The sequence below is a fragment of the Microcebus murinus genome, chromosome 11 (genome assembly GCF_040939455.1).
Source record: "Microcebus murinus isolate Inina chromosome 11, M.murinus_Inina_mat1.0, whole genome shotgun sequence".
In the NCBI taxonomy this organism is placed as follows: domain Eukaryota; kingdom Metazoa; phylum Chordata; class Mammalia; order Primates; family Cheirogaleidae; genus Microcebus; species Microcebus murinus.
Window position 1 is genome coordinate 54,747,130 of NC_134114.1, and position 22,389 is coordinate 54,769,518.

Below are 22,389 nucleotides of genomic sequence, written 5' to 3' on the forward strand. Positions count from 1 at the left end.
TAAAAGCTTAGCAGGAAAAGGGTTCTGCGGTGTGCGACCCCAGCCTGGCCTGAGCGACAGTTCTGCACACCAGGGCGGGGCCGGGCAGAAGGTGCTCGGAGGATGTCTCGCAGTTGTGTTTTGAGTGGTGGCTTGGGTTGTGTTTATCTTGTCCCTCCAGCACGCACACGCTCAGTTTCTTGTCCTGAAAGAGGAACCCTATATTTTGTAGACAAAAAAAAGTCACAGAAGCAACTTTCGAAGCAAAAAAATGAAGAAGAAAAAAACCTCAACGTGCAATCTTCCCAAAGGCAAAGACCGGCGCTGTGTGTCCCTTAGTAACTGAGCAACAACCCCGGCGACCAGGACTGCCTGTGTCTTCTGCGGTTTTTCTTGCACTTCTCCGCGTCGGTTCACTTCCACCCTCTAAACGCTCCTGAAGTGAAAAGTCGGGCGGGGCGGCCGCAGTCCCCGGGCCGCCAGCTGTGCGCGGGGCCCAGCTGCAGGGGGTCCCGGCCCCGCGTGCAGCTCGGCCCCTTCCTCCCGCCCGCGCGCGCAGGGGCGGGTCCAGCGGCCGGGGCGCTGCGGCCGGCACGCGGTAGGGGTCGCTGCGCCGCGGCGCGCTCGCACCGCGCTGAACAACCCGGCCGGGCTGGAGGAGAAAGGAAACCTGCGAGGGAGGCGGCGGCGGCGGCCGGCGATCGGGCGGGCGAGGGAGGAGAGTTCACTTCTACTCGGGTGGCAGCGCGCGGCGGCTGCGGCGGGCGCTGGCGAGGGAGCACCGAGGGAGAGGCTCGCCCGTCTCGCGGAGGCCAGGGGAGCACAGCGAGAGGCGGGTCCCGAGCGCGCCGCTGGGGCGCGGAGCCCGCGAGCCTGGCCAGCGAGGGGAGCCGCGGGGGGCGCGCCCCAGGAGGGCCCCCGGACGCGCGCAGGATGCCCCATGAAGAGCTGCCGTCGCTGCAGAGACCGCGCTATGGCTGTAAGTGCGCTGGGCGCGCGGGGCTCCCGCCAGCCTTGGGGAGCCCCCTCCCCGAGGGCCGCGTTGGAGAAGCCGAGGGTGCCGGTGCGCGCCGCGGAGGGAACGGGAGGGCAGCGGCTGCGTGGCTGGCGAAGTTGGGAGCTGGAGTTGCAAAGGGCAGTGATCGGCGTCCTCCCGCTCTCCTCTCCAAATTCCTGGTCCCCTGCTGGCAACGCCAGCCTTTCACCCCGCTGACCCCAGCGGGGCGCGGGGGCTGCGCTCCGGGACAGACCAGGTTGGGGGTTTAGGGAGATCAGGTGAGGAGCCCGCGGAGCTCCAGGCCGCTGCCGGCTCGGGCCAGGGGGTGGCGTAAGGAAACGCGTTCTTCCAACCCAGAAGGGGAAGAAAGTTTGTTTGCTGTGGCTACAGGTGGGCACCGCAAGTAGTGTGCCCGCGCACTCTGCTAGTGCCAACGTTGGCTTTCCTGGAAGGGCAGGCGTCTCCTCCTCTCCCGCTCCTCGGACTTCACCTGAGCCGCTAGAGCCAGTTTGGGCCGCACAGGTGTGAGTTTCTGCCTGCCAAAGCCTCCAGCCCCTTTCCGCACCCCACCCCCCCACCAGGGAGGATTGCTGTGGGGAGACGATGCGGCGCGGGGATCCGGGGGATCCGGTCGGAGCCCAGGTGACTTGAACGATCTGGTGTCGATTACCCAGCCGGGAGCTGCCCTCGGAAAGAGGTTGCTTTAGCCGACCATAAGTGGATGGAGCCAGATTAGCACCAACCACGTGGCTTCATGTGCAGAGTTCAGAGTCCTAAACATGTGCCAGGAAGTATTTCCTTTAAAACAAACAGAAAATTGGCTTTCTTTGTCCAGGGTTGGCCCTGTCAGTGAACTTATGGCCGGGGACCACAGGTTAATCTTTCGCCCGGCCTGGCCTTGGTGGCAGAGGTGGCAGGTTTGGATTAAGGTGGTGATACCTGCAGCAGGGTTTTTTTGTTTGGGGTGGGGAGGGAGGGAGCTCTGGATGGTTGGTAAGGCCTCAGACATCCTTAATTAAAAAAAAACGGGGGGGGTGTGATCAGCTCATATAAATTCTTTCCCCTACTGAATGGAGTGCCAAAGATGGGAGGCTAGTTTTCCCATGTGACCCTTTGCAGTGAGGAGGCGGCCTAAGGAGCGCAGCGTCTGTACTCTAGGTGCATTCAGCAGTTGACTGGGACCCAGTGTTTGCAGCCTTAAATGGTTTGCAGTTTGGTAAACCACACAGACAGCAGAGCTCCTCCGCTGCCGGAGAGCTGTGCTCATCCAGTGTTTGTAGTGTCAGCCTCAGGTTGGTGGAAGTACTTTAATGTGACAAGCTCTCAACGTATGGTAGCTACACTGTATCAAATGATAAGATGACCACAAAGTCTGGAGACTAGGTGAATCTGTATTAAAAAATGGTTTGTTGATATCACGTGGTCTGTCAGCCCTCATTAGCAATACACAGCAAAATTTCGGTGAATGTGGTCCATTAATGCAGCATGTCCATCAGTCCCTGCAGGTACATCTGTGATGTTTGATTATCATTGAAAACATCTGTGGTCTTAGTGCACTGCAGGAGAAGCAATCAAGGGGGTCCAGATCTGGCAAGCCTGAAGCCCACCCTATGGGGCCACTATCTTTGGAAATCTCCATCCAGCTTTCCTCACTGGTCTGGTGTAAGAGGGCAGTGTGCAGTCTCGTTGGAATCACTCCCAGTTACCTTCCCTCAGCTCAGCAAGTACTGACATTCATTGGTCACTTAACATAGTCAAAAATCACCCTGAAACATTAGGGGTTTTATATGGGAATCTGTGTTGTTAAAATGAACATTTTTATAGTTTTGATACCAGGTTCTTGAGTGGCATATGTTCACAGTGTCTTTAAGATGTGCTGTCTAGCAGATCATATGAGAATACACCGTAGTGTCAATAGGCACTACCTAACATTGCCTATTGGTGCAAAAGAGGGTGATTTGGTGTGTTAGTATGATTTTGGGTGGCTGTTGGCTTCCTAAGCTTATCAACATGAGACTGAAAATAGTGCTGTGAGTTCTTCCCAGGGAAGCCAGGGAAGGATAATGCAGAATTATCCTTGCTCTGTTGCATTCCAGGGCTGTGCTCTTTCTTGTTTATTGGTTTGGTAAGTGCTGGTTCAGTAAAACCTCAATCTACACCAAACAGGCTTTATCCACAACATTTAAAAATAAAGTACCAATACATTGCTGTAATTCAGTTCCAGTGCTGAACATTCTTAGATGTTTGACACTGGGCTTTAAAAACTTTTTAGTAGTTTGAATTAAGCTGTTACACTTGTTTCAGGTCTGAGCCCATCTCCCATAACCCTCTGAATTGTCATTTAATTTGGAAGTTCTTTATACAAAGTAGCGAATTAACTCAGCTCAGGGCTTTTATGGTATCTCCTCTCTGTACCAGGCTGAATGTCTGTAAAATCCCACATAATAAGTTGTACTTGAGGGATTTCTCAATGAGTTCTCCATGAGGGCTCTGACCCTTCTCAGGTTTCTGACAGATGCGAGATTGCTGAAGTCCTTCTGGTTTGCACACAGGAGCACTGAATTAAAATTAAATAGACTTTCTATTTAATTCCTGTTATTGTTGGCCACATCTTCCTGCAATCTGTGAAGTTATTTTGTGTAATATTAATGCAGAACAAAGCTGAAATGTTGGCTCAGTAATCAATTCTGAAGGGAAGGGATGCAAGAGTCAGTAGCTGGTGTACTAATGTAGACATAGTTATACACAGAATATCTTTTTACGCTCAAAACCACATTTAAGTGACATTTATACCTACATATGATTTGCACGTAATTTATGCTGTTGCAGCAAACTATGGTGTATTTGCCAAATTAATTCTGAAAACACATTGCCACGATGATCTGTCAAGTTTTGTTCGTTACTTGAGTTTAAAAGGCCAGTGAGAGCAAAAGAGGGGCTTTGTGACTAGACAGATGATTTCACTCACCACTGATAATCCAATCAGCATTTAAGCACCTGCTGTGGATCACCAGTGATTGTGCATATGACAAGAACTGTGGTTTTCCACCTTTTGCAAGATCGAGAGCCTTCCTATCATAAGACACATTATAAAAATAGTGATTAATGTTTTTCTGTTCACTTCTTTTAAAAGTGCAGCATAAGTCCAGTGAGTGTGGGTGTGTGTTGAGGGAAGATGATTCTGGTTGATGCTGTGAGCCTTTGAGTAATGCTCTTGTCTGAGCAGTGGGGTTTCTAAATCACCTGGTAAGTGGGGGTGGTCATTGCAGCTAAACTCTTATCCCTTTACAGTGACCACCTACGACAAAGAAATTCAAGTTCTGAACTAGTTAAACCCAACTGTGTAAAACAGGATTGAATACATCTGTGTTTAGTGTAGATGGGCTCGCACATTCTATCAGCGCTTTCATCTCAACCACGTAAGGATATGTGCGATGTGGCCATGTGATGCTGTCTTTAGTAGACAAAAAGTCAGGCCACTGCTTCATGCGCTGGTGTTTTGGTGGAGCTTTTCAAAAGGATCTTTAAGGTCAACAGCTAAAGTGTTACTTTAGTATGCTTTTAACTTTAATTACACATGTGGTTAGCCAAAATGACTTGTTTGGGAGAGTTTAAGCTTGTAATACCAAGTTTGTTTTAGAGTTTAATGTTATTTGTGGTGTTAGCTAACCCTTTTTGCTTTAGGGAACCAGTGATTTACTATTGCCCTGACCCTCCCACTCCACAGTTTTTTAACAGTTCCTTTTATTTAAAAGACTAGTGTACAAACAGATCTAATGCTTACTTCGTTTTCATGGTTACCAAAAGAGAAACAAAGGCCACTCAACTTCTGATTTGATCGGGTCAGGTAACTGTTAGAGGGCAGGCAGTTCAACATGGGCTATGGAATCAAGGTGTGTGACTTACAAAGTGCTGGGTGCTTTTTGTGTTGTTATCTGCTCATTGTTACCTCTGAGAGGGCCAGTGGTTTCCCCCTTTCACAAAGACAGTGCAACCCATGATGTCTAAAGGCCACACAGCTAGCTGCTGGCAGGGAAACTAGGAAGCAGTAGTGTCAGGCCCGGAGCCCCTTCTTGTTGACTATTCCAGTTGGCCTCTTGTGTGTTGTAGGGGGTTCACCCCTGCTTCCTATGTTTTTCAGGTGCTTGTCATGATTCTATCAAAATGCAGAAACCTATAGCCATTTTGATAGCATGCTCTTTTAAAAATAGATGCATGATGTTCTTTAAAGTTGATCTTGCTGCTTTATTTGTCCCCATGAAAAAATACAGACGAATACATGGGCTTTTTATAGAGTACATCCAGACATCATCAAAGGATTTTATGCAAACATAGAGACATTTCATCTCTCACTGTGAGGCACTGAAGTGAAAGAAATGCTTTTCCATAATAATAGAGTGGCATGTGCCAATGATTCCAATTAGGATAATTAGTAAAAAAAAAACACTTTAATACTTATATCAGCCATGCCTTAAAATCTGAGATCGATGAGAAATTAGGCAGAAACTTGTAGTGGGGTGACTGACCAATGAGCTGATATTTTTTTACTTTACTGCTCTAATTTTTCTCCCTTGAAAGGCTGTATAGTATTGATGAAATGGCAAAAGCTTTGGAGTCGGATATGGGTTTGAATTCTGACTTCCATTGCCTGCCTGAGTAGCCCTGGGGTTTCCTCCTATCTTCGTGAGGTGTGGGGAAATGATATATCGATGGAGGCGGCTGATGTGGTTCCTGGCACATAATGCTAAATAAACTGTAGTTATTTCAATTAGGTGAGCACTTGATATGTACAGAGCAGTGTGGATGAAGGGAACTTAGTTATAGCTTACAATAGAATCTGGGAGCTAAGGAATAATGCCTATACTTTTAGTGTACTCCTAGGTTCTGTGGAAGTGAAGATGAGAAAGCAGTGGATTTGGACTGGGGCAATGGGAAGGCTTCCTGAAGGTTGTGAATTTGTACATGACCTTGAAGAAAGTCAGAGGAAAAACCAAAAGGCAAGGCATTCTAGTGTATTTTTTATGCGGGTTGTTTGGTGGGGTTGATGCTTAGGGTGTATGGGTAGATGCTGGGGAAGGGAGGTGTAGCCCCAAGGGGACATATCATGGAAGCCTTTATTTTTCTAGGCAATGAAGGGAAATTTGAGCTGTCTTGAGGAGAGTTGCTTGATCCAGCCCTTCATTGAAGTATCTTCTTGTGTTTTGCGATGCTTAAAAAAACAAAACAAAACCCAAGAACTCCATTAGATGTTCTTGGATGAGTGGTCCAGTGAAGTGAGGAAGCAGGTGGGGGAGGGAGGCGAGGTTTTGGTGCCCCCTCTCCTGGCTGCTCAGCAGCCCCCGTGCGAGCCTTCTGGGTTTGGGAATATCTTTTGGATGGCCAGCTTTGCCAGATGGTTTTGCTCAGGATAGGCAAATTCTCTGAGAACAGGTAAGGAAAAAGGTATAGAGCAGGATAGGGATCTTGACAACTAAATCGTCTAGGGGTTATGGCTTCTCACCTCTTTGTCCTCATTCTCTCCATTACTTGCGGCAATTTTTACCTCTCAAATTCCACTGGAGATTTGGTGTTCTCCAATGACCAGCATCCCTTTTGTTGAAGAATGACTTAGACCTGTGGTCCCCAACCTCCTGGCCGCAGACTGTTAGGAACCAGGCTGCACAGCAGGTGAATCTTCATCCATATTTACAGCTGCCCCCCCCCATCACTTGAATCATCATTGCTTGAGCTCCGCCTCCTGTCAGGTCAGCAGAGGCATTAGATTCTACATAGGTGAGACCCCTACTGTAAACTGTACATGTGAGGGAGCTAGGTTGTGCACTCCTCATGAGAATGTATTCCCTGATGATCTGAGGTGGAGATGAGGTGGTGATGCTAGTGTTCTGGAGCGACTGCAAATACATATTACCATTAGCAGACAGGTTTGACTACATAGAGATCAGAATAAATCAGTTGCTTGCAGACTCATATCAAAACCCTATCGGTGAGTGGCAAGTGACAATTAAGCAGCATATGGTGGCAGGCTTTAAATCAGAATCTGACACTTATTTTAGTCTGCATGTGGACTGCCCATTGTTTTATTTACCACTTCTGTCTGCACCTCTTTCCTGCACTGCACGCTCGTCTCAGTCACAGTTCTGGTAAGCCCATAAGCTAACCCTAACAAAAATGAGTTGAAAACAAATGCCACTGGAGAGCTGCTTTGGTAAGGGGGCGAGACCCAACGATGAGCCAGCAGAAGACTCTAAGACTGCCAACACAATGAAAGCTGCATTAGAAAGAAAATACCAAGAGTCCTACTTAAATTATGAGTTCATTGCAACAGGTGATTCACGTTCTCCAAGCCTACTTTATATAGTATGTGGCTATCCAGCAGAGCCATGAAACCTTCAAACTGCTTTGCCACATGGAGACCAAGCATCCTGCATTAAAAGGCAAGCCTTTGGAGTTTTTTTTTAAAAAAAATAATGTGAACACAATGAACAGAAGCAATTAGGCCATGGCTTCATCAAAGGTGTCTACACAGAGAGCATCATTTTTAGTGACTAACTGCATTGCTAAAGGTAAGAAGCCCTTACTACTGGTGAAGAGGTGATCCTGCCTGCTGCCAAGGATATTTGCCATGAACTTTTAGGAGAGGCTGCAGTTCAAAGGGTGGCACTTGTTCCTCTTTCGACTAGCACCATAACGGGATGAGTTGATGAAATAGCAGAGGATTTTGAGGCACAGTTGTTAGGGATCATTGAGTCACCATGGTACGCAGTCCAGGTTGATGAGTCTACCAATGTTGACAACAAGGCAACGATGCTCATTTTTTGTGGATATACTTTTCAGGAGGATGTGCATGAGGATATGTTATGTGCACGTTTGTTGCCATCCAACACCACAGCTGCAGAACTGCTCAAGTCTATGAATGATTACACATTAGGAAAACTGAATTGGTCATTTTGTTTTGCTATGTTCACTAACAGTATGCCATGACTGGATGGCTTTCTGGTTTCACTATTCCAGTCAAGGAGGTCACTTCTGAATGTGGGTCTATGCACTGTGTCATCCATAGAGAAATACTGGCTGGCCGAAAAATGTCACCTAAACAATGTTTTGTAGGATGTGATTAAGATTATCAACCACATTAAAGTACATGCCCTTAACTCACATCTGTTTGCACAGCTCTCTGAGGAGATGGACTCAGAGCACACGTCTTCTCTTAGACACAAAAATGAGCTTTGTAAGGGTAGATCACTGGCCAGAATTTTTGAGTTACAAGAGCTACTCCAGAGATTTCTTTTTAGAAAAACAGTCACCACTGGCAGCACATTGTAGTGACACAGAATGGGTCACAAAACTTGCTTACTTGTGTTACATGTTCAACCTGCTCAATGAACTCAACCTGTCACTTCAGGGGAGAAGGACAACTGTGTCAAGTTGGCAGATAAAGTGGCTGCATTCAAAGCCAAACTGAAATTAATGGGGGCGATGAGTGAACATTGGGATTTTTGACATGTTTCAAAGATTAGCAGAGGTTTTGAAAGAGACTGAGCCAGGGCCTTCTTTCTCCCAGCTGGTGCATGATCATCTATCTCAGCTTTCAAGAGTTGGAGTGTTACTTCCCAACCACAAAAGACCCCAAAACTGGGAAGGAATAGATCTGCGACCCATTTGTGAATAAGCCAGGTGAATCGTCTTTGTCCGTGCTAGAAGAGGATCAACTGCTTGAGATTGTAAATGACGGTGGCCTAAAAAGGATGGTTGAGACAACTTCAGGTCTCCATATGTTCTGGATTAAAGTCAAGGCGGAATTTCCTGAGATTACCACATAAAGCACTGAAAAGCCTGCTTCCATTTCCAACATTCTATCTTTGTGAAGCAGGGTTTTCTGCAGTGACAGAAGCCAAAATGAGATTATGGAGTTGACTGGACATAGGCAACATGCTTCGGGCGTCACTGTCTCCCATCACTGCCCAGATGGACCATCTAGGAAAACAAGCCCAGGGCTCCCACTGATTCTGCATTATGGTGAGTTGTATAATTATTATATATCACAATGTAATAATGATAGAAATAAAGTGGACAATAAATGTAATACGCTTAAATCATCCCAAAATCATCCTGGCCCCTGGTCTGTGGAAAGATTGTCTTCCATGAAACCAGTCCCTGGTGCCAAAAAATCGGGGACCTCTGGCTTAGACCATGTTTCCAGTTGGTTAGCAGTTGCATGAAGATCTTTTAGATAGTTAGACTCCGTTTAACTACAAGGACTACAAGATTTTACTAAGTTCAAAGTAGACTCTGCTTTAATTTTATAATCATGTATTACATATGGCCCTTCTTGCTAAGGTGCCTAAAAGGAGCTGATAGCTGTTTCTTCAGTCAATGCAGTGGGTTTCAAAGGACAGTTCTGGAACTGCAACACCAGCAGAACATCCCCTGAGGATGTGTTGGAAAGTCATGCCCAGGCCCACCCAGACCTACTGAATTGGAAACTCTGGGGTAGGGCCCAGCAATCTGAGTTTTAACAGGCCCTCCAGGTGATTCTGGTGCACTAGAGCATCAGAAGTGTACAAAGACATCTCTAAAGCATGGTTACTCTCTTCACAGTGCTTGAAAGTTTTTGTCAAGTAAGTGAAAACACATGGGCACATTACAGAATGCTTTATTTACAGTATCCCTTATGTGTTTGATTTGAGCACACATACACACCACATTCCATACAGGTTTGTGTTTATTTTAAAGAGTTTATTTTGCTATGGCTTTAAGGTTGTTTTGGAGGGTGCAGTGGTTTGAATGTGTCCCCCAAAGTTCCTGTGTTGGAAATGTAATGGGAGATGGGGCCTGATGAGAGGTGAGGAGGCCACCAGGGTTTGCCCTCACAAATCGATTAGTGCTCTTATTGGGAAAGTAGATTCCCTATAAAAGGATGACTGTGGTCCCCTTCTCTCTCATGTGATGCCTTTCACCATGTTCTGATGTAGCAAGAAGGCCCTCCCTGGTGCTGGCCCCTTGATTTTGGACTTCCCAGCCTCCAGAACTCTGAGGAACTTTCTGTTCATTATGAATGACCCAATCTCAGATATTTTGTGATAGCAGCACAAAAGGGACTAAGACCTAAGGAAAAGTCTAAAATCTCCACTGACTCTGAGGAATTTTTAGGTGGAGGTGGTGCTTTTAGGAGCCATTGGGAAGGCTGAGTTTGGGGAGAAGAGAGGCCTGAAGTCTGGCAATTCTGGGCCTCTAATCCTTTGGGGGCGGTGGTGCTGGACAGCAGGGATTGAAGGATGTCTTCTTCCTCCATTTTTTTTTTCTCTCCAGGACAACTTAGTGTTTTACACTTATTCTGATATTTATTGACAATTTTTAGAACTATTGAATATGTTGGCAGAGATATTTAGTAGATATAAGTGCATCTAGGTCGTCCACACATTGCAGGGAAAGTACAGATATGTTTATTTTACTATTGATAAAAGATAGGACATTCTTATGATTTTTTTGCATGGGATCTCCAAAATAGAAGGCTTAATTGTTCTCCTTTCCCCATTGCTACTAAATCTCTGAAGAAAGACATTTTTGTATCATTTTTTTAAAAGTTAGGGTGGATTCTTGATAATTTTTTCTCGATTCTCATGTTTTATTGGCAATGTGAATTCAATCTTAAGTAGTGTTAATGCATTTCCTATAGTCATCTGTGAATAAATAGACTTGATTTGCATGTGAGTGAAACAAAATATATTTCAAATACTTAAGTAATGCTTAGGTTCAGTATCTAGCCTGTAACCTGGTACCCTGGCACCGAGAAAACACTCAGTGAATATTTGCTGTTATTACAGGTTTTGCTTGATGTGTCCATACTATACTACTTGTCTAAATGAGGAATTGATTGCCACTATCTGTCAAATTAAAAGATAAATTCAATAGTTTAAGTGCTATGCAAACATCCAACATTGAGTTCAGGTTTGCTTTCATCCCCTGTGGAACCTGGGCAAGTTACTTTAATTTTTCTGTGCCTCAGTTTTCTCATTTGTAGAATGAGGATGGGAAAATGTGTACTCAAAGGGTTAAATGATTTAATACACAGAAACAGGTACAAACTCAGAATGTGCCTCCATGGAGCCAGCACCTGAGTGGCGGGGGTGTTGACAGTAACACCACCCCCATGCACCACTGCCCCTTTTCTGTGTTTCTACCTCCTTCCCTTTTCCTTCCCACTTTAATAGGAGGTGGATTTAAAATCCCAGCCTCATTCTCTCTTTAGAATAGAAAATTCTTTCATTATTTATATGGAAATGGAGTTCAATCTATCTATTTGGGTGGGGATCAAATCTTTGTTTATGTATAGTTTTTAAAAATTATTCATTTTTTTAGAAATGGGTTCTCACTATGTTGCCCAGGCTGATCTCAAACTCATGGGCTCAAGTGATCCTCCTGCCTCAGCCTCCCTAGTAGCTGGGACTACAGGCACACACCACCATGCCTGGATGTGTGTATACTAAAAACAAAACAAAAAACCTGATCTATTGCTGTTTCCAAAGAGGGCAGGGAGAGGGTTAGGTTTCTGTGTTGCATGTTTTGCCATCTTACAAGTGTTTTGGGGAGTTGTCACTCTGTAGTTGCCAAGTGTTCTTTTTATCTTTTTTAGGCTTCCAAGTTTAAGTTGGTCATTGCTGCTGCTGCTGATTTGAAAGTCCATGGGTCCTTAATGCTATCTAGATGGGAAGGAATTACTCGAAATATGTCTTGATCTTTATGCCTACTTAAGATTATAGAGTTCAACTTTGCTACCAGGGTTAGCCAGCCTTCTGGTCAACCCAGTCTTGTGGGATTTTAAAAGGAAGGTGAGCAAGATGAGACGGAATGTCATTTGACATCCCTCAGGCCTTACTGCTTCTAGACAGTTATGTAGCTTTAGTTTCATGGGCTAGTGAAGCTCAACTGAGAAGAACAGCTAGAGTGGTGGAGCCATTAGAAATAGCAAACCTGAGCTGTGTCTCATGTGCCTATTTTCAGATTATTCATTTTGCCTCCCTCCCCTTTCTACCAGTCTTTTTCCCCCTTATTCTAGTGAGTTTCATATAAATTTCCTATCAACCCCCCATATTCTTCACCTCTCCAAAAAAAGAGGCCACTGCAATCAGCTGGACTAGGCTAAGTTCCCACGTGGGTCCTCGAGTTATGTCACTTTGGTGGTGTCTGCCTCAGCCCCGGGCTGACTGAGCAGGTCCCAGGGCTGCTGGTGTCAGCAGCAGGCCAATCTCCTAGGTTACTGTCCATGCCGCCATGATATCACATCTTGGTTTAGAGATCGTCTAATTCATAGTTGTCAACTTGCTTACTGGCTAGAAACTGCAGGGGAGCTTTACCAAGAAAACGCTGGTTCCTTGGATACCAATCCCCATATCTCCTGTTTGTGTTGGGGTAGAGCTCTGGTGTAGGTATTTTTATTTTGCTTTTTCTATTTTTTTATTTAAAAAATTTTCAAGCTTTAAAACCTCGAAGAAAAATTCAAGAACATCCATTCCTTTCACTGAGCTTCACCCACTGTTAACATCTTGCCACATCATTCCATCTGCAGATACTGGGACAGCTCACCCCTAAATACTTCAGCACACATTTCACTTACCGAGAAAGACTCTCTCCTCCCCAGCCTTGTGCTCACCACCACCATGACCGTGTGTTCGGTTCCGTTGTTCAACATAAATTCTATGCTGAGATTTCCCCAACTGCACTTTATGGCCTTATTTTAGAATGCAGTGAAGTTTCTCACGTTGCCTTTGGCTGTTGTGCCCCAAGATCTTCCCCAGGCTGGAACAGTGGTCCCCTCTCCCTGTCAGCTCCATGCCACTGAATCCCCTGAGGGGTCCTGGCCAGTTTCCTAGCGTGAATGCCTCACGAGTGACCATTTCCTCCAGGTACGTCACGTCAGGGGCCACAGCGTCTAGCCTCCCACTACTGAGAATGAATAGATACTTTTAAAAACCTCCCTAGGAGGTTCTAATGTGCAGCCAAGGTTTGAAATTCACTGAATTAATTAAAACCACCCCACTTTGTGTGTGTTTGTCTTATTGTGATAAAATGTAACATAAAATTACCACTTTAACCATTTTTCAGTGGACATTTTCTGTGGCATTAAGTACATGTCTGTAGTTGTATAACCATCACTACCATCCATCTCCAGAACTTTATTTTCCCAAGCTGAAACTCAATACTCATTAAATAACTTCCCCTTCTCTCTTTCCCCCAATATCTGGCGACCACCATTCTACTTTCCATTCCTGTGAATTTGACTGTTCCAGGTGCCTCATGTAAGTGTAATCATACAGTATTTGTCCTTTGTGTCTGGCTTGTTTCACTTAGTATATAATCTTCAAGGTTCATCCATATTGTAGCATGTGTCAATATTTCCTTCATTTTAAGGCTGAATATCCCATTGTATGTACATACCATGTTTTGTTTATCCATTCATCCATTGATGGACACTTGGATTGTTTCCACCTTTTGGCTATTGTGAATAACACTGCTGTGAACATGGGTGTACAGATATCTGTTCAAACCCCTGCTTTCATTTCATTTGGGTATATGCCCAGGCATGGGGTTGCTGGATCATATGATAATTCTCTTTGCTTTTTGAGGAATCGTCATACACCCCACACTTTTCAATGGAGTGAATTGAAGAACCCTTAGAATCTTTGAGTTCAAGGAAGAACCCAATTAAAATGCAAGCCTTTTGGCTCCTGTTCAGATTACCTCTTGGGAGGCGTGTTTAGATCCATCTTTTCTTCATAAAGAGCAATGGGGGCAAAAGCTAGCTGTGCGGAAATTTACTACTTTGTGACCTCAGGGATGAAGGGCAAGGGTTACAGTATAGCTTTACATTTACATTATGCATAACTCTTTAAAGAGTTCTTTTAGTTTTTGATCGGTAACTTAAAAAGTATTAGTACGTAGACAACTAGTTGCCTTTGGTCTCTATAAATAGTGTAAAGGGAAGTAACTAGCTGCCTCTCTGAGGTGTATGGGATTTTAAAAATAGAATACTGTTTTAATCTGGCTCTTCCAAATACCAGCCATGTGACCTTGAGCAAGGTCTTCCCTGGCTCATGTTGGTCAGCTGTAAAATGGGAATAATAATTGTAATCAGAATTGAATGAGTGAATCTATGTAAAATGTTTGGTGCCTGATACATAGAAGGCACTCACTCGGTGCAAGCTATTAATAATAGTGTATTTCCCATTGATTTTAAAGATGTTTAGATAATCCCAGTTGCCCCCAGGAGCAACTGTTTTATTGGACTTGGCATCTCTATGTGGCTTTCTTGAGACTAGAGGCCTGAGGCCTCTAGAATGGTGGGGGTTTTTTTTGTTTTTTTTTTGAGACGGAGTCTTACTCTGTTGCCTAGGCTAGAGTGCCGTGGCGTCCGCCTAGCTCACAGCAACCTCAAACTCCTGGGCTCAAGCTATCCTTCTGCCTCAGCCTCCCGAGTAGCCAAGATTACAGGCATGCACCACCATGCCCAGCTAATTTTTTCTATATATTTTTAGTTGGTCAATTAATTTCTGTCTATTTATAGTAGAGATGGGGGTCTCGCTCTTGCTTAGGCTGGTTTTGAACTCCTGACCTTGAGCAATCCGCCCGCCTCTGCCTTCCAGAGTGCTAGGATTACAGGGGTGAGCCACCGCACCTGACCTAGAATGGTGGTTTTTAACCCAAGCAAAAGGTGGCAGGAGCACGTGAGGGCCAGGTCTCCAGGATAACTTACAGTAAGCAGAAACTACATATTTCCTAGGGGGAGTGTTGGTAATTTTTCCATATTGCTGAGGCCCCAGGGTCCAGATTAAACAAGTGTGTTCAGAAGAGTCTGACTTCATTCTGCTTCAGCGAAGGTGGATCTGTGACTAGGCAGCCAGCTGTTTTTGAAGGCTGTTCATTCTTCCACCCCCTGGTTGGAAAGGAGCCGAGAATTACACGATCAACAGTGTAAGTCCATTTAACCAAGTTGTTGTCTCTTAATGATTAGTTTGGAGCTTGGGTTAAGAGCAGTGCGTGGAGTTCCCAGGATTATTTAACAAGAGAAAATGTTGGCTCTGCAGAAGAGCCTAGTAAGTTTTGAAACTCAGACAATCCTACTTTAGTGGAAAATCTTAATCTTAACTCTGGGTCTCTGATGTGTCTCTTGTTCCCTTGTTACAGTCTGGGGAGATTGTGCCTCATGTCTGGTAGGAGGAGACTGGACCACAAGAAGTGGGCATTGTGTACAGAGCTTTAAGAAGGGGATACTATTTTCTACCTTTTTCTGTCAGTTTAATCTCAAATGATGCTGATAATAACAACTGCATAGAATGCTTATTATATATGCCAGGTGCTGTTCTAAGCACTTCATAGGACGTGCCCAATTCGATCCTCACAACACCCATCTGAGGTTTGATAATATTATCCCTATTTTTACAGGTGGGAAAACTGAGGTACACAGAGACTAAGTAACTTGCCCAGGGCACACCTAGTGCATGGCAGAGTGAGCGATTTGAATCCCAGCAATGTTGCTCCAGGCTTTGTACCTACCATACCTGTTGAATACAAGCTAGCAAGTCAGCTTTTGGTTCTTGGTATTCTGTCTCTGGGCAAAGCATTTCACCATTTTATTAGTTTCCTGTTTGTTCCTACCATAACAAGTGAGTACTAATCAACTCAGTATAACCATTAGATTTGGGGAAAGGAAGAATATTAGATTTTTAATGTTAGAAATTAATTTTTTTGGCACAGTAACTGGCTAACCACAAACAGTGACGTGCATTGCCAGGGAGAATCTGAGTGAGTGGGCTTGACTGGTGTCTGCTATTAAATCGGTCTCACAAGAAGCTGACTCCTCATCAAAGATGAGAACTCATCACAAAAACATAGGAAAGAAAAGAAAGGGGATGAGTACAGAAGTAGCAGATATCAAAGGATCTGAAGCCTCAGAAGGCAGATGAAGGCATGGTAGGCAATAACCTAGTGAGAGAAAACACAGGGAGAGCATCACAGTTTGGAAGCAAGTAACTCATAATGATAATTTGCACCCTCCCTTAATGACTTAAAATTTATTCCTCACATTCTGTATAAGGAAACTTGGAAGTGGTGCTCCTTTTTGGAGCAGTTTTTGCCAAGTTTACATTGCAGCCCCTGTAGGTTTGGCCAACAGTTAAACAGAAAATAGGCTCATTTAGAAGCTCTTTAATTGGACTAAATGACGGAGACATACATTGATTCCAACATAATTCCTCTGGAAGCAGGATTTTCTGAAATACATAACCCAAATGTATGAATATCCACTTTCTGTTATTTGCTTCAACTGATAGAAAACACAGAACCTAAGTTGGGACTTAACTTCAGAATTTATGAAGGGCTTAAACATTGTTTTCAGTGTGTTTATATACCCACTGCTGCCTTCAATGTCCTTGTCTACTTTTATTTTCCCTTTACCCAATTTTTAAAATTTCTTTATATTTATAAATCTTTTTCTTTAACAGATCTCTGTAAACCTCCTGAAACATTTTCAGGATGGAAGCGAGATATGATTCAAGTGTTTGTCGGACAAGTGAACACTTGGGCTGCTCTCTGCCCTCAGGGAGCTGACCTGGTAGAGGACATGGCACAGTGGCCCAGAGGCCAGCTCCTGGCTCTGCTACTACTCAGCTCTGGTTTCCTCTCCTGTGAGCTGAAGTAATGAAGTCATAGTACCTATCTGATGGCATGATTAGGACAAAATGGGATCGCAAAGTGTAAAGCACTTAGCGCAGAACCTGGCACAAAGAGAGAGAGTAGTGAGTGGAGAAGGCAGTGTCCGGTGACAAGGACAGGATTGAGAATGCAGTTGAGGATGCGTGCATGGGTGCAGGATCCACTAGTGGAAAGAGCATGTGCCCGGAGGATCTTCGCTGCCATGGAAGGCGAGGATTCCGTAGATGTTGAAAAGGCGCCAACGGCGGTGCCTTTTCTGCTCCTCTTCCGCAGCATTCCTTCTGTCCTGCCGTGACTCTGAGCCGGTGCCTTCTTGCTATTTCTTTCCCTGCACTTGCTTCATCCATCTGGAGCCTGTGCTAGCTCAACTGAGAGGAGGCAGCTCTCTCTACTGATTCCAGCAGAACTGTAGGAGAGGCTCAAAACTCGTAACACGGGTGACCAAGACTATTCTGGGAGATGGATTCTTCATTAAAATTTTACTGCTTGCTTTCCTTTTTCTTCTCCATCTTTATTTACTACCTTCTGTTATACATAAACTTTTGAAGTCTGAATAGCAAACAGCTGTTAATATTGCCATTGGAGAACCACAGACGCAATTTAAAATAAACTGGTTTATAATGACATGGAGAAATGCTTATATAATGAAGTGAAAAGGCTGGATACACTGCAGGGAAGTTGGAAGTTAGATTGTATGGGGGAAAGACTGGAATAAAATGTGTCAACTTGTTAACAGTTGTTTTAGATAGAATGTTTCCTGCTCTGTAGTTCTCATTTTCCCCAGAGAGACTGATAATAATCAGTCTCAGATAATCATATTTTTAAAAACTAGGTTAGTTTCCAAATTATTCCTTTTGTCAAAGGTGAAGTTCTTCCCCACCCAGACCTGACTAATGGGCTCATATGGTCTCAGGCAGACATTGTTGGTATGATGAAATGAATTGCTAGTGGTCATCTTGCTGGCCTTGCTTTTCCTGCTACCTTTTTACCTGAGCTTATGAGTTCCATGTTACCATCTGTGCTTCATGGAGCTGTGCATGTGTACCACACAGGAATGTGAGTTTTGCATACATGCTGGGGTTAGAAGTGGGAAGACGGACTGAGTTTGAATTGGAAAATCTTGGGTAACTCGCTTCGTGGATCAGGTTCAGAGCAGGTTTTCCCATGCTCTGTGCCAATATCCTCTCTCGATGCCCTCAAGTCACAAGATTAGAGTGTGTTTGCTCAGTTCTGGGTTTCCCTTTATCACCATCCATTTTCAGTGAGCAGAATTCCGGTCAGCTGGCACGTTACCAGCAAGGACCAAATTAGACATAATTGCACATCAGTTTAACTTTAAGGTCTGTGGCTTAATGCGCTCTGGAGAAGCATGCCAGGCCTGGAGCTTTGTTCTCCCTGGGAATAGTGTGCCCCCAGAAGAAAGGTTACAGTGTACTTCATCGTCCAAACCTAGACACCTAGGAAAGGGGGATTCTATTAATTATTCCAAAGCATCGGTGCAAATTGGGCCAGTTGTGGGCAAACTGGGATGTATGTTTGCCCTGCCGGTAAGGATGGGTCTTTCTCTGTTCTATGCAGTGGGATTCATTTTCCTAGACAGAGTCTTTACAGCAACCTTTGCAGGAGAGGGGAAACCAAAACAGTTGGAGAGGATGTTGGGGCATTCCAGAAAAGGGGAAGCAGGGTGTCTTTTCAGGAAAATTGAGCTAAAAATAGAACAATGCCATTCAGCAGTTGCTTGGGCTCTTCAAAGGCTGGGGCTCGTGCCATTGTTTCTTTTCTCTGCATTCCTTGTGAGTCCTGGCTCCCTTTTCCCTGTTATAAAGGGATGGATCTGTGTACTGAGTCTGCTCGGATGAAGCCCCTTTAATATGCCAAGGGAGTTGGTCGAGAGGACCACTAAGGCCCCTTCCAGCTCTCACAGCCCTTCATTTTATAATAGGTAACCTAAGGCCTGTGCCGCGTGGGTAATGAGAGGGACAAGTGGAAGCCCTTCGTGCTGAAAGGACAGGGCCCCTGCTCCTCTGTCCCTGGCTGTCACACACTCAATGGCAGGCTCTTCCCTGAGCCAACAGGGGAAAACCACGGAGCGAGGGGCATGCAGGCGTTTACTGGAAAGTGCGCTGGGTGGTGGGGCGATCGGTATGCGATGGAGGTGGGCATTGTGGGGAAGACAAAATAATAGAGTTAATCCTGTAGGTCAGGGTTTCTCAACCTCAGCGCTTTTGACATTTTGGACTGTGCAATTCTTGGTTGGGGGGGGTGACCTGTGCATTGTGGACTGTTTAGTATTGTCCCTGACACACTCAATTCCAGGTGCACCCCCCCACCCCCACTTGTGACAGCACAGAATGTCTCCAGACATTGCCAAATGTCCCCAGTTGAGAACCTCTATAGGTAAAGAAACAAAATTGTTTTCTGGACATTTCATTTTGTGTGGCTATGTTTTGTCTGGCCAAGCTCCCACCTTAAGCTTTTTATAATACCATTTACTGGACCAATTAGTGTTGGTGACAGTGGGTGGTGATTTAAAATGAAATACCCTCACTTTCATGCTCTCTGATTTGGCTTTGAAATAAAGTGAGCTGAGCTCTCCCCTCCCAGCCCTTCAAGAGTGCATGGATAATGAGGGTTTTTTTTCCTCCCCCTTTGCTGGGAATGGGATTATGCTTGTTCCCACCATTTAAAACTATTTTTTCCAAATTTCTACCATTACTAGTGTCCCAGGTTTTATCCTGACAAAAAATGTTTAGTTTTAAATGAGGGCTCTCTAGAACAGTGCTTCCCACACTGGAATGTGCCTGTGTGTTGGGTGAGGATTTGGTTAAACTGCAGATCCTGCTCCTGCAGGTCTGGGCTGGGCCCTGAGACTGTGTGTGTCTAACACGCTCCTGGGTGACACTGACACCGCAGGTCTATAGGCCACACTTCAAGTAGCGAGGCTCTGGTAAGGACCAACTCTTGACAAGTAAAAGAGAGTTGGCAGATGCATCCAGGAGGAGGATGTAATGCTCTGGGCGGGGGCAGCATGAGGCTTTCCGCAGTCTGTGTCGTAGCCCCTTCTGTGTGTGTGTGCTGGAGGTGACCCCTGAGCCTGTCCGCAGCCTTGTAGGCAGCCAGGCAGTGGGAGGACCAAGGCTCGCAGCGACTTACTTGGCACTGAGAGGAGCAGTTTAACAGGGCGGCCTGAGACAGATGGCTGCCCCCCTCTGCATGGGCACCGCAGGGCAGGCCAGCTCCCGAAAGGCAGCAGATTGAACTGTTTTAGACTCAGAGCTATTTGCTGGCTCCTTGGGTTTGATTTCAGTAGAGATCCGAGAAGGAGAACCAGCCCCTTCAAAGGGCTTTGGCATACTGTTCGTCACCCAGCTCTGCAGGGGGGCAGGCACCTGCCAGGCACTTGCTCCGCTAGCTCGGGGCACTCTCCCAGGGCATTGGGCAACATGGAGAGCAGTTTGTGCTGCTCTTGTTACCCTGAAGCCTTTGTTGCTACAAGTCTGCTGGGTACCACGGAGGGAAAGGGGGTGGGGGGGTGTGGCGTTGGGCACTGAGGGAAGTGAGTAAAACATTTAAATCTGGTGTTGCAAAGGAACGTATGGAGCCCAGACACCACCCACCGTTCTGAGCCAGGAGCTGGCTTTGGATTTTAATCTGCAAGTGCAGCAGTGTCATTACAATGCTTATTAAACTAACTTTAAAAAAAGGTTTTAGAAGTAGCAATAATAAACTGCCATCCTAGGAAAAAATCTGAAAAGAAAAATTGTAAATTTTTAATCTTATTACCCCAATATAATCATTGTGAGCACTTAGGACATATTTCTTCCTAGTTTTTATTCCTTTCTATATTTCTTTTTAATCGATGTCTATTTAAAATTAGTTGACATTCCCATCATGCTGATGAAAGGTGTTAAACTTGTACTATTGATAATTTTTGAAATTAGAAAAATGTCAATCGATGAAAGTCTTTGTGGGAGAAAGTCAGGTCTAGAGATCCTGACCAAATCTTAAACCCAAGTTCACTAAGTATTTGCATTTGAATATATTGGCTCAAGCTGAATGAAAAGGAACAAATACACACACACACACACACACACTTGTGACTATTTCATTTGTGTAGGATTTTAGGGCATTTTTTAGTTCTCTTACAAGCCTCTGGGTAGAGAGAGTAAACATCTCTAGTCTATGGGTAGGGGCAGGAGTTACAGCAGTTTAAAGACTAATTTAAGGTTCTAGTGCAGACATCAAAGTCTTTGGACTTGTCTTTCTAGCTGGAAGTAATAGGATTCGGGATGGGAGAAATGTTACCTGCAGGCAGACTTATATATACTGTTCAGTTATATACTGCTGTGTGTCATAGCACCCCCAAACTTAATGGAATAAAATCACTATCCTGTTATGCCCAGAGATTTCTTGGGTCGGGAATTCAGACAGGACACAGTGGGAATGGCTTGTCTGTGCTCCACTTATTGCTGTGCCCCACCGCAGGCCACAGGTTAGGAAATGGGCCATGCAGCGCCGCCTGAGCTCTGCACCCCACCCAACGACACCCCACTCCCAGTCGGTGGAAAAACTGTCTTCCATGAAACCAGTCCCTGGTGCCAAAAAGGTTGGTGACTGCTGATCTACTGGACCAATTGGTGAGCCTCAGATGGAAAGACACAAACTGCTGGGGGCTGGAATCATCTGGAAGCTGCTTCACTCATATGCCTGGTACCTGGGCTGGGATGACTCAGGCTGGGCTCAGCAGTGGCTGCTCACCAGAGCATCTACAGGTTGACTCTCCATGTGGGCTGGGCTTCTCCCAGCATGATGACTGGCATCCCAAGAGGGGAGGGTTTCAAGAGAGTGAGCATCCTCACAGAGCAGATGTTCCAGGAGACCATGTGGATGCTGCATGGATTTTTATAGTTTAGCTTGGAAGTCATATAACATCATTTTTGCCATTCTATTTGTTGAAGCCATTGCAAGTGTGCCCAGATTTGAAGGGAGGGGTTCCAAGTCTCGATGGAGGAAATCAAACAATTCACAGCCACTTAAAAGGCACATGAACTATTCAGCCCACACTGCACCGTGGCCCTGATTCAGTGGAAAATTAGCTTGAGTAGAAGTCAGCAGAGCTGTATCAAGAATGAGTTACTTGTAAGTGGGGAAAAATATGAGCTGTGTATGTTGTGAAGAATTAATGAAAATAATTGAGGTGAGTAGAAAAATTGAAATTAACCTAAATACCTAGAATTAGAGAGTGACTTAAATAAATTATGAAATATTTGTTAGGAATACTATGCAGCCTTTAAAAGGAATGAAGTAGCTCTATATGTACTGATATAGGAATTATCCAGTATCTATTAAGTGAAAATATTATTTACATAAAAACATATATGCAATGATCTGTTAGTATTTTAACATAAATAAATACACATATATGAACATTTAGGAAACAGTCTTAAAGGAATTGTACTGAACTGTCAGTAGGGATTTCTAATGTGGACAAGAGTAGACCTGGGTAGGTATGAAGAGCAACTCACTTCTTAGCCTATAGTTCTATGCTGTTTAAATTTTTTAATGAATTAAGTATTCCTATATTGCTCTTGTTAGTTGCTATGGGATTTTAACTTTTAAAATATAAAAGTTATTTTGGTTATTTTAATATATTAATTTTATATTTTTATATTTACAAAGTATAAAATAAGTTAATTTGGTAAACA

General features: G+C 44.7%; 1 protein-coding gene across 2 annotated transcripts in view; it reads left to right on the forward strand.

The window, feature by feature from the left end:
* Window positions 1–592: 592 nt before the first annotated feature.
* IQGAP2 (IQ motif containing GTPase activating protein 2) overlaps window positions 593–22,389 on the forward strand; it is a 275,611-nt gene continuing 253,814 nt past the window's right edge. The window contains exon 1 of one of the 2 annotated variants that reach the window (XM_012738346.2): window positions 593–958. In XM_012738346.2, coding sequence (XP_012593800.1) covers window positions 913–958 — 46 coding nt within the window. In that variant the 5' untranslated portion in view covers window positions 593–912. Of the gene's footprint in view, window positions 959–6,745; window positions 8,993–22,389 lie in introns of those variants that run through there. The other variant, XM_012738345.2, reaches the window with a different exon arrangement.